The sequence below is a fragment of the Bubalus kerabau genome, chromosome 5, assembly GCF_029407905.1.
Source record: "Bubalus kerabau isolate K-KA32 ecotype Philippines breed swamp buffalo chromosome 5, PCC_UOA_SB_1v2, whole genome shotgun sequence".
NCBI lineage: Eukaryota > Metazoa > Chordata > Mammalia > Artiodactyla > Bovidae > Bubalus > Bubalus kerabau.
The window spans coordinates 9,864,921-9,877,152 of NC_073628.1; the positions used below are offsets into that span (position 1 = coordinate 9,864,921).

The 12,232-nt window shown below is 51.7% G+C and overlaps 1 protein-coding gene across 2 annotated transcripts; it reads left to right on the top strand.

Annotated features, from left to right (window-relative positions):
- The first annotated feature begins 3,504 nt into the window (after positions 1–3,504).
- On the top strand, positions 3,505–11,040 carry SLC22A6 (solute carrier family 22 member 6). Of its 2 annotated transcripts, none has more exons than XM_055583358.1 (10): positions 3,505–3,873; positions 4,171–4,274; positions 4,500–4,654; positions 6,324–6,492; positions 6,918–7,041; positions 7,177–7,292; positions 8,536–8,750; positions 8,862–8,970; positions 10,445–10,648; positions 10,959–11,040. In XM_055583358.1, exons 1-10 carry the CDS (start codon positions 3,505–3,507, stop codon positions 11,038–11,040), a joined length of 1,647 nt encoding a protein of 548 aa, XP_055439333.1. The 2 variants fall into 2 exon arrangements, with proteins under 2 accessions (XP_055439333.1, XP_055439334.1); XM_055583359.1 differs by having other exon boundaries at positions 10,577–10,648.
- The last annotated feature ends 1,192 nt before the right edge of the window (positions 11,041–12,232 follow it).

The window sequence follows — 12,232 nt, forward strand, 5'->3', positions numbered from 1 at the left end:
AAAAGTCTCTCGTGGTAACCCGAGCCCAGTAATCGAGCTAAAACACGGTGGGAAAGGGTGTTGGCCTGGACACAGGAGGACCAAAGTCCTGATTCAGCCACTCCAGTGGCGAAACTGGCTGTGTAGGCAAAACTAGGGGAAGACCTGCAGCACTTTGGGGCCCGAGCTACTCAGGGGAGGAAGAGGAGGTCTCATTTTCAGCTCACAAAAATTTCCCCATTCGAATAAGCCCGCGGGGATTCTTAGAAATATGTTAATAAGAATCATGCGTCTGACTGCACTGTCCTTTGCCAAGCAGGTATGGGATTGATCACTATACAAAAGAAGTCTGAGAGCATCTTCTAAGGTAGGGTTTCTGATCATTATTGGCATTTTAGCTCCAAAAAATTACTGGTTGTGGGGAGCTGGCTTGTGTATTGCAGGATGTTCAGTACCGTCCCCGGACTCTCCCCACCAGCTGCCAGTAGCACCATCACCCCCACCAGTGACAGTGTCTCCAGACAGGGCCAAATGTCCCCTGGGAAGCAAGTGTGTGTGTTAGTCACTCACTCATGTCCGACTCTTTGCAACCCCATGGACTATAGCCCGCCAGGCTCCTCTGTCCATGGGATTCTCCAGACAAGAATACTGGAGTGAGTTGCCACTCCCTTCTCCTGGGGATCTTCCCGACCCGGGGATCTTCCCCACCCAGGAACAAACCTGCGTCTCCTACATTGCAGGCAGATTCTTTACAGTCTGAGCCACCAGAGAAGCCTCCCTGGGGGGCAAAAATCTCCCCCAGTGGGGAATTCACTGTTCTGGGGTAAGGTGTCCCAGGCACATTTTCTCTCTAAATTCAGCATGATAGTCTCACCTTTGGACCAGAAACAAATAATAAGAACAGCTTATGATCATTGAGCCACAGGGCAGGGATCTTTACCTGTATTTGCTCATTTAACCTTCCAGTGAGGCAGGCACAACTAGTATCCCCACCTTGCAAACAAGCACACTGAGATACAGAGGAGTTTAGCAACTTGCCCACGGCCAGTAAGTATGAAGTGAGGACTTGGATCCAAGTAATCTGACTCTGGAGTCCATGTTTTATATAATATACACTGTGCAAAGTAAAGGCAAGAAGCTGTAAACCCAAAATCTATACGTATTTTGGGCTTCCCTTGTGGCTCAGCTGGTAAAGAATCCACCTGCAATGCGGGAGACCTGGGTTCTATCCCTGGGTTGGGAAGATCCCCTGAAGAAGGGAAAGGTTAGCCACTCCAGTATTCTGGCCTGGAGAATTCCATGGACTGTATAGTCCATGGGATCACAAAGAGTCGGACACAACTGAGCAACTTTCAAGTATGTGTTTTACCCTAACAGCATATCTCAATTTCAGTTCAGTCACTCAGTCGTGTCCAACTCTTTGCAACCCCATGGACTACATACAGCACACCAGGCTTCCCTGTCCATCACCAACTCTCAGAGCTTGCTCAAACTCATGTCCATCAAGTTGGTGATGTCATCCAACCATCTCATCCTCTGTTGTCTCCTTCTCCTGCCTTCAGTCTTTCCCAGCATCAGGGTCTTTTCCAGTGAGTCAGTTCTTTGCATCAGGTGGCCAAAATATTGGAGTTTCAGCTTCAACCTGTCCTTCCAATGAATATTCAGGACTGATTGCCTTTAGGATGGACTGGTTTGATCTCCTTGCAGTCCAAGGGACTCTCAAGAGCCTTCTCCAACACCGCAATTCAAAAGCATCAATTCTTTGGCACTCAGCTTTCTTTATAGTCCAACTCTCACATCCATACATGACTACTGGAAAAACCGTAGCTTTGACTAGACGGACCTTTGTTGAAAAAGTAATGTCTCTGCTTGTTAATATGCTATCTAGGTTGGTCATAGCTTTTCTTCCAAGAAGCAAGCGTCTTTTAATTTCATGGCTGCAGTCACCATCTGCAGTGATTTTGGAGCCCAAAAAAATAAAGCTGGTCTCAATTTGGATCAGCTCAAGTCAAACACTCAGTAGTAGCTAGCAGCTACCATACTGGATGCTCTCTTGACAACCCCATGTTAAGATCCAACCAGTAGGATCCCATAGAAACCCACCCAATCAGAGCTCGGCAGTGCCCTGAGCACGAGAGAACTGGACTGGGAAGCCAAACTATTGGAGGAAATCAAGTGAATGTCTTAGAGTTGTGGCTAAAAGTAAAATAAGTTCATGCTTATTGTGAAGGAGGAGGAGAAGACGAAGAAGAAAAAAAAAAGAAGAGAAGGAAAAGAAGAAGCTATAGATAGGAGACAAGACAAAGGAAAATTTTGAATCAGGATGAACAAGAAAATAGAAACTGAGATACTGAAAGACTCAATCTACATGTATGATGTTAGTCTGAGATCCCACTGCTTCAAAAGTAGTCTTTGGCCTCTTTTGTCTTCCAATTGAACAAAACTATGGTCCTGTATAATGTAAGCAGTCAGGACTTCCCTGGTGGTCCAGCGGTTAAGAATTCACTTTGCAATACAGGGGACATGGGTTTGATTTCTGGTCAGGGAACTAAGATCCCACATGCTGTGGGGCAACTAAGCCCATGTGCCACAACTATTGAGCCCATGCATCACAACTAGAGAATCCACGTTCCACAACTAAGACTCGACACACCCAAATAATTTTTTAAGTTACTAAAAAAAAATATGTAAGCTGTCCCCAGAAGACCAAAGGCCAGGGTTGCCAATTTTAGTAAGTAAGAATACAAAATGTCCAGTTAAATTTGAATTTCAGATCAAGGAATACCTTTCTAGTATAAGTACAGCCCATGTAATATTAGGGACATACTCATACAAAAGAAAAAAAAATATTTGCTGATCTAAAATCCAAATTAACTGGGCAACCTGTATTTTCTCTGGCAACTTCTCCCAAAAATGGTCCATTTGGATCCTTCCCACTAAAAAGGACACAAGCCCCACAAGAGGCCAACACACTTCCCAGAATCCAGTCTTCCTACTAAAAGGAAGACAAAAAGGTCCCACCCTATCCCCTCTTGCCCCCAGATGCCCAGGTGGGTCCTCCCAGGACATCCACTCCCACCACCCCCACTTCAGTCCACCCTCTCCTGCCCTTTATACCCACTTGGAGAAATTCCACTGATACCAGGATACCCAGAGGGTTAATCCTTCTGATACCAAGTCACACTTTAACTCATTCCCTCCAGGCCAAGGATTAAATACTGCCCATGTAGGGGTCAGGGCTACAGCAGACCCTGAAAGTGGAGCGACACCTCCCCCACCAAGTGAGGAGAGGCTGCAAAAGAAAGGGAGGGACAAAACTAGGAGAGAGAAGGAAGGAGGGGCCGCCTGGCCGGGCTGCTGTCCCCCCACAGAGCCAGCTCAGATTCAGTTCCAGGAGCGACTTGGCTGCAGAAGCAACAGCGCTCCGTCTCCTCCAGTGTAGGGCAGCAGGCGGAGGGCCACAGAGACGGAGGGCCTGGGACCGGACGTCCTCAGCCCCCAGCCAACTTGGCCAGGCCTGGCCCCATGGCCTTCAATGACCTCCTGCTGCAGGTGGGGGGCGTCGGCCGCTTCCAGAAGATCCAGGTCACCCTGGTGATCCTCCCTGTGATCCTGATGGCCTCCCACAACACCCTGCAGAACTTCACCGCCGCCATCCCCACCCATCACTGTCGCCCACCTGCCGACACCAACCTCAGCGAGGACGGGGACCTGGAGGCCTGGCTGCCCCGGGATGGGCAGGGGCGGCCCGAGTCCTGCCTCCTCTTCACCTCCCCCCAGCGGGGACCACCCTTTCCCAATGGCACAGAGACCAACGGCACAGGGGCCACAGAGCCCTGTCCCCACGGCTGGATCTACGACAACAGCACCTTCCCTTCCACCATCGTCACTGAGGTGAGGAGCCCTGGGCCCCCAGCTCCTCCTCCCAACCCCTGTGTCCCCATCTTACCATCCCCTCCCCCACACACTCACACACACAGTCTCAATGGAGAAAGGGTTCCAGATGGGGGCCTTTGTAGAAAAGGGAACGTGGAGTTGCAGGGTCAAGAAAAGAGTCTCGGCTCCCAGGACCAAACAGAAGTGTTGAGGAAGGGGGTGTTCCGGCCTCAGAGAGCCAGCTGGAAGGAGGGTAGGGGGCTTCCCTGCAGCCCAGGCTCACCTTGGCCTGACCTTTGTTCCCTCTCCCCACAGTGGGACCTCGTGTGCTCTCACAGGGCCTTACGCCAGCTGGCTCAGTCCTTATATATGATGGGAGTGCTTCTCGGAGCCATGACATTCGGGTGCCTAGCAGACAGGTCAGTCCTGGGCAGGGCCAAGGAGCCAGGCTGGGACTGGGGGCTCCTTGGCTGAATTCGGGAGGGCCGAGGTGGGTGGTTGGCACCCCTAACTGGGGCTGGACTGAGGATCTACAGCATCAGCCTCATGATACGTCACGGGTCCCAGACCAGCGCCTCTCCCAGTTTGGCCTGGCCCTTGCTGGTCCTCAAAACCCCTGCTGCAGGCCTCCTCTCCCCTGACAGGCTGGGCCGCCAGAAGGTGCTGATCTTCAACTACCTACAGACAGCTGTGTCAGGAACCTGTGCCGCCTTCGCTCCCAACTTCCCCGTCTACTGCGCCTTCCGGTTCCTCTCGGGCATGTCAACAGCTGGCGTTGTCCTCAACTGCATGACACTGAGTGAGGGGCCCGGAAGGGCAGGGCAGGCCCCCACCCTCACCCTCCAACCACCCAGCCCCACATCCCCCTTCCAGCCTCCTCTCCCAGCCCACCCTTCTGGCACTCAGCCTGTTCTGCCCTTGCAGCCAACATGCAGCCTTCGTCCTGGAACTCACACTATCCTGACCTCTTCTTTAGACACGCAACTACAAACTCCATTGTTAGGGCCAGGCAGTTCCCATAAATGACTGAGGAGCTGAGAGGCATTAGAGAGCATGAAGACTGTCTCCAAAAGAGAGACACACCCATCCAGAGGGGTTGCCGCCACTCAGCTGCTCCAGACAAGAAGCATCGGGGCTATCAGATCTGCCCCCGCTCCTCTTTTATTACTGTCAAATATCCCAACTGTTTAATATTTGCAATTAATTCTCATATTTTAATATAAGCCAAGCCAGCATCATGTAGACCAAACACATTTATGGACGGAGCATGGCCTGTCCATGACTCATCAACATGCATCCTCAGATGGGTCACCCCCCTGGCTCTGTTTCTCAGGTGGAGAACCTGAGGCTAGGGGGAAGGGACAGGATTCCCCCAAGGTCATTCCTCAAGCCCAAAAGAGAATCTAAGGATTCGGGATTCTCTGGACTAAAGTAGGGCTTCCCAGGTGGCCAGGCCAGTGTTAGTGAAAGTCACTCGGTCGTGTCCAACTCTTTGCAACCCCATTGACTATACAGTTCATGGAATTCTTCAGGCCAGAATACTGGAGTGGGTAGCCATTCCCTTCTCCAGGGTATCTTCCTAACCCATGGATTGAACCCAGGTCTCCTGCATTGCAGGCGATTCTTTACCAGCTAAGCCACAAGGGAAGCCCAAGAATACTGGAGTGGGTAGCCCATCCCTTCTCCAGCGGATCTTTCCAATCCAGGAATCGAACCGGGGTCTCCTGCATTGCAGGTAGATTCTTTACCAACTGAGATATCAGGGAAGCCCCTTCCCAGGTGGTGCTAGTGGTAAAGAACCCACCTGCCAGTGCAGGTAGATGTAAGAGACACAGGTTTGATCCCTGGGTTGGGAAGATCCCCTGGAGGAGGGCACAACAACCCACTCCAGTATTCTTGCCTGGAGAATCCCATGGTCAGGGGAGCCTGGTGGGCTGCAGTCCATAGGGTCACACATAGTCGGACACAACTGAAGCCCACAAGGAATGAAGCTGGACCTCTTCAGACCTCAGCAGAGAGGTGCTCCCATTCCCACCTCAACTCTCCGGGATGGCAGAAAGTCTCTGTCTCCTCTGAGCTGCTCTGGTCACTGAGGCTGAAATCCAGCCCAGGCTAAGAAGGACCAGAGGAGAGACTGCTATTGAGGATGGACTGAGTAGTCAGAGGTGCTCCGAAGGGAAATAGGACCCTGGCCAGGACAGTAGGTTGGAGAGGAGCAAAAACACACAGCAAGGAAGTGGAGGGGCAACTCCTGGGGATTCCAAACCTACCTCCCCATCCCTACCTCCACCACAAGCCTCCCCCGCAGTCTTCCTTCCACGTCCCCCAACCTCATCTGATGTGTCTTCCACTGAGCTTTGGGACAAACCAAGGTTTGGACCGATAGTGGGAGTCTCGGCAGGCCCCAGGGGTCTCCGCCCACGTGGCACCCAGTAAGTTGCACCACTCTGTTCTAACCCTCTTTCCAGATGTGGAGTGGATGCCCATCCACACACGGGCCTACGTGGGCACCCTGACCGGCTATGTCTACAGCCTGGGCCAGTTTCTCCTGGCTGGTTTGGCCTATGCTGTGCCCCACTGGCGTTACCTACAGCTGTTGGTCTCTGTGCCCTTTTTTGCCTTCTTCATCTACTCCTGGTACGTAGGGCCCAGACAGATGTGAGGGGATGAGACTTCCCCAGATCTTGCTGTACACTCCACCTGCAGAGTCCAAGAAGGTCAAACCCAGGCCAGGGATTCAGTGTAACTGATGGGGAAACTGAGGCTGTGGGTGGAAGGACTTGCCCCAAGGTATCCAGTTCTCCAGCCTCCTCAGCTCTCCAGCCTGTCTGCCCTGCTCCCTTTACCCAGCACCCAAGAACCAAGCCCCCGTGTTGAGGAATAAGTCATTACCAAGCTGAACACCGCTTTGTCGTCCTAGAGAGAGGGATCTGGTAAAGTCCTGGGCTCCCAGCGTTGGAGGAAATCCCACTGCAGCCCTCTGGAAAGCCCACGCCCTACCTCCAGCCCACATGACTTGGAACTGCAGCCACGCCAACACCTACGCTAACTCCTGCCCCCAGGTTCTTCATCGAGTCGGCCCGCTGGTACGCTTCCTCCGGGAGGCTGGACCTCACCCTGAGAAACCTGCAGAGAGTGGCCTGGATCAATGGGAAGCGGGAAGAGGGGGCCAATCTAAGTATGGAGGTAGGACCCCCGAGATCTCCCTCAACATCCCACCCATTGGTAAACCCAGGACTCAGAGGGCTTCTCTGAGTAAGGGGCTAGGCTGGGAGGAGCTGCTGGGGGAGTCCAAGCCCTGAGCCCCGTCCATCCCGGCAGGTGCTCCAGGCCAGTCTGCAGAAGGAGCTGACCACAGGCAAGAGCCAGGCCTCAGCCCTGGAGCTGCTGCGCTGCCCTGCCCTTCGCCGCCTCTTCCTCTGCCTCTCCATGCTGTGGTAGGCCCAGACAGACAGACTGATGGACAGACAGACAGACCAAGAGACAAGAGGCTGGTTGGGGAAGGAGTGGACCGCAGTGGGTAGAAGAAGGCAGACAAGAAGGAGGAAGTCAGCAGACCAGCTGTGAGAGGCAGAAAGAGTCTTAAGGAATCAAACAACCTCCAGCCTCAATTTGCCTCTGGTCCCCAACTGGGCATCAATCTCTCCATATTCTTCTCCTTTTATCAGCTCTGTTCCAATATGGAGACGCCTCATCAAGATTGATGGCCCCCAGAGTCTGCAGAATTATATCACGAAGGCTGGCTTGCAAAACTTCTGGAGCATTTACTAGCCTTGTGTCTGCCAGAAACACTGGCACAGCAATAAGATGCCCAAAGCTCATCTCTGAAAGCAGATTCTGGCCAAGGTTGATACCAATGAAAAATCTTCCTTTCACATTGCAACAGTCCCTGTTACTTTCTTACATGCCACCCTCCTAACCCCATTGTCTAGCAATCCCATGACAATTAAGAGAAACATGGCCAGAAGGAACAAGCCTGCCACTGAATTCTTTGTTTCCAATTTGGAGTTTGCTCCAGGTTGGGGTTCTATCCAATAACCTGAGTTTTATTTTCTGGGCTCTTGGCATCTTAAGAAACTCAATACCATCCCAGGACTACAGACAGGTCCTGGAAAATTCTGGCCTCTCCCAACACCTTTCCCCTAAAGATATTGCTTTGATAGCCAAGATGAAATAAAGACTAAAACTATATAAATCCTACATGGCAACTAAGTGAAAATTCCCTAATACACTAGAGACACAGATTAAGAAATCTGGGGGATTAGAGGACTTTGTTGTTGTTCAGTCTCTCGGTCGTGTCTGACTCTTTGCAACCCCATGAACATCAGCATGCCAGGCTTCCCTGTCCTTCATTATCTCCCAGAGTTTGCTCAAACTCATGTCCACCGAGTCAGTAATGCCATCCAACCATCTCATCCTCTGTTGTCCCCTCCTCCTCCTGTCTTCAATCTTTCCCAGCATCAGGGTCTTTTCCAATGAGTCAGCTCTTCGCATCAGGTGGACAAAGTATTAAAGGACTACCCCAATATCTAAAGTGCATATTAAATGTCAGAAGAAATATTAGCCAAGGTAGATTCCAGATTCTTAAGCAAGGTACCCTGTGCAGCTCACCCATTTTGGGTGAGCACCCCCTCCTTAACCTTCCTAACAAACTCCATACCCCTCATCCCTCCCCCCTAGGTTTGCCACTAGCTTTGCCTACTACGGGCTGGTCATGGACCTTCAGGGTTTTGGGGTCAGCATCTACCTAATCCAGGTGATCTTTGGTGCTGTGGACCTGCCTGCCAAGCTTGTGAGCTTCCTTGTCATCAACAATGTGGGCCGCCGGCCTGCCCAGATGGCCTCACTGCTGCTGGCAGGCATCTGCATCCTCATCAATGGGGTGGTACCCCAGGGTGAGCACCCATGAGCACCTTGGTCCCTCGTCCTTGGCCACATCCCCAGACATGACCCAACTTCTCAACCCCCTCTCCCAAGATCCCACTGACCTCCTCCTTTCTCTCTAGATAAGTCCATTGTCCGAACCTCTCTTGCTGTGCTGGGGAAGGGCTGTCTGGCTTCCTCCTTCAACTGCATCTTCTTGTACACTGGGGAGGTGTACCCCACAATGATCCGGTGAGTGGGAGCTTAATGGGAGGAACTTTGGGGCAAAACATTCCCCCTGCATATAGGTCAGATCCCAGGGCACATGTCAAAGGGGGCCACCAACCGGGACAGGGTGGAGAGCCAAGAAGACACATCTCAGAGGCAATTAACTGAAGTCCCTCCAGATCTCCAAGGCACAAGTTAGAAGATCTAAATGCCATTAAAAGATCTAATCTGCCACCAAATTGAAATGCCATCTTTAAACCAAATGGTATGTCTGAAATGGAAGACCACAACCATGAAAAGGAGTTTTCTAGCACAAGAGCCACACTTAATAGCTGTGGTTCTGGTAGTTGTACAGATAAATACAGCACTACTTTTTTGAGTGCTAAGGTTGGGAGGAGGGGATAGTTTTGCATTAAGACACAAGAAACATGTCTGTTTGAAGAGTGGGATGCAAAACAACAACAACAAATACAGAATGGGATGCAAAATTCACATGAGATATCAAAGAAATGCCAAGCTTCCCTAGGCAACTTGGAATGAGAACCCTGAGAGGTCATGGTTATTGTCCTATACCCTCAAGGGATTTCAGCTGAAAGAACAATAGTATAAAGGCACTGTCAAACTTTTTACAAATATCAACTCTTTTGGCCCTCATAACAATCTTATGAGGTGGGTACTATGATAATTCTCATTTTCCACTTAAGAAAACTGAGCCACGGAGAGGTTAAGTGACTTGTCCCAGGCCACACAGCTTCTAAGTCAGGAAGCTTGGATTCAAATCCAAGCAGTTTATGTCCCTATTATCAACATTTTTAACCTCTGCTCTCATAGAGAAGGTTCTTAACATATTAATATGAAGATTCCAGGTCCCTTCACCCTAGGAATTCTAATCCAACAGGTCTGTGTGGGGCTGTTGTTGTTTAGTCGCTAAGTCACGTCCAACTCTTGCAACCCCGTGGACTGTAGCCAAATAGGCTCTTCTGTCCATGGGATTTCCCAAGCAAGAAAACTGCAGTGGGTTACCATTCCTTTCTCCAGGGGCTCTTCCTGATCCAGGGAGTGAACTCATGTTTCCTGAATTGCAGGTGGATTCTTTACCACTGAGCCACTGGGGAAGCCCACTTCCTCTGCATGGGGTTAGGGCAACTGAAAATCAAGTCCCCCAGCTGATCTGAGAACAACTGACTGAGCTCAGCTAATTTGACACCGAGGTTCAGGGAGGAAAAGAAACTTGTCCAAGGTCACATAGCAAGTTAAGGGCAAAGGCAAAAATCAATCTCCTGATTCTCTGGCCAGAACTCTTCCTAACTTATTCTTTTTATTATTATTATTATCTCCAAAATAAATGCCAAATTGGTTAGCTGATCAAATGGGGAACAGAGCAGGTACCAGGGGGTCTCCTGGGGCTGGGCCTGAGCTGCCCGGACCCCAAATTCAGCCGGGACCTCAGCATTTGTGCCAGGACACTAACCAACACCCAACCCCCTGGATCCCGCAGGCAGACGGGCTTGGGAATGGGCAGCACCCTGGCGCGAGTGGGCAGCATTGTGAGCCCACTGGTGAGCATGACCGCCGAGCTCTACCCCTCCGTGCCTCTCTTTATCTACGGTGCTGTCCCAGTGGCTGCCAGCGCTGCCATTACCCTCCTGCCGGAGACCCTGGGCCAGCCACTGCCAGACACAGTGCAAGACGTGGAAAACAGGTGGGCCCCCATCCAGTGAAAAGCAGGGACTCACCCCGAGTCACACATCCAGGCTGGGGTAGCACTGAGACTCAAACCTAGGCTTCCTCTTCCCAGTGGAGGGGTGGGGGTCCTTGTCCCTGTGTCCCCCCGCCCCTCCCCAATCAGCTGAGAGTCTCCTGGGGTCCCTCCTGGCTCTGGAGAGTGGTAGCTGTTTGGGGCAGAGAGCTGGTAGCTGGGCACAGCTGCCTGAAGAGCCCCGTGGAAGACCCCAGCTGGTCTGGAGGCTTCTACCCAGGACACCACTTTCCTGTCCCCACCACCACAGGAGGAGAGGGAAAACGAGGAAGCAGCAAGAGGAGCTGCAGAAGCAGATGGTCCCGCTCCAGGCTTCGGCACAAGTGAAGAACTGACTCTGGGCACTGAAAGGGAGCCTTACAGGGCCCTAAAGGAAGAGAGGGTCCTACAGGCAGCTCACATGAGAAGGGGGAGGGGGATTCATGGCCCAAGAGTTGGGGCTGTGGTTCAGGGAAGCAGCCCCTCAGCTCTCCCCCGCTCCCTTAATACGAAGACCACATATTAAAAGGTTTGTTCGCAGCATCTCCCTTTGTCTCTCTTCTCTCAAACGAAACAGCCACTCCACTGCAGCGGGCACCGTCCAGTCCCCGCCCTCAGCCCCCAGGATTTGACAAACCATTCCAGACAACTGGCGAAGGATCTTTTACCTCTGCTCCCTCCCCTGTCCCTCCTTTGCCCCGTCTTCCCTCCTTCCTTTTCTAACCTAAGTATTTCTGAGTTTTAAATCCTTTACACACCTGCCCTGTCTGGCTGGAAATTGACAAGGCACGAAAATGAAAGCAGCCAATCAGAGGCTTTGCTTCAGGCTCCGCCCCCTCTGTGAACGCTCCTGGGAACCTCTGGCAACAAAAGGAGGAGAAAAACACCGAACAGCTGTGAACTCAGGACGCTGGTCCCTGCTCCTCTGGATTCCAGCAGGGTCCGGACTCAAAACCAGTTTGCCACTTCCAGCTCTGCAGCTGGACATTCAGCCCGCTGGCTACCCTAATCCTCCGGCACGGCGTTTCCTGGGCTTTCTTGGCCGCTCTCCCGCCTGCTGGCCCTGGGCTGGTGGAGAGGAGGGAGGAGAGGAAGGGGAGGGTGAAACCCAGCCAGAGAGCCAGAGCTGAGTGCTAATTTGGTGCCAGGCACTGTTCTAAGTATTTTGCATGTATTAACGCAGTCAGTTCTCCCAGTAACTTTCTAGAGATACGCGCAATTATCGTCCTGCCTTTTACCTAATGCGACTTCATTGGAAAAGACCCTGATGCTGGGAAAGACTGAGGGCAAGAAGAGAGGGGGGTGACAGAGGATGAAATGGTTGGATGGTATCACAACTCAATGGACAGGAGTCTGAGCAAACTCCAGGAGATAGTGAAGGACAGGGAAGCCCTGCGTGCTGCAGTCCCTAGGGTCACCAAGAGTCAGACACGACTTAGCGACTGAACAACAAAAAAATTTTACAGATAAGGAAGTCAAGGCACTGGAGTGGTTAAGCAACTTGCCCAGATTCACACAGCTTTTAAACTGCAGAGTCAGGGCTAGAAG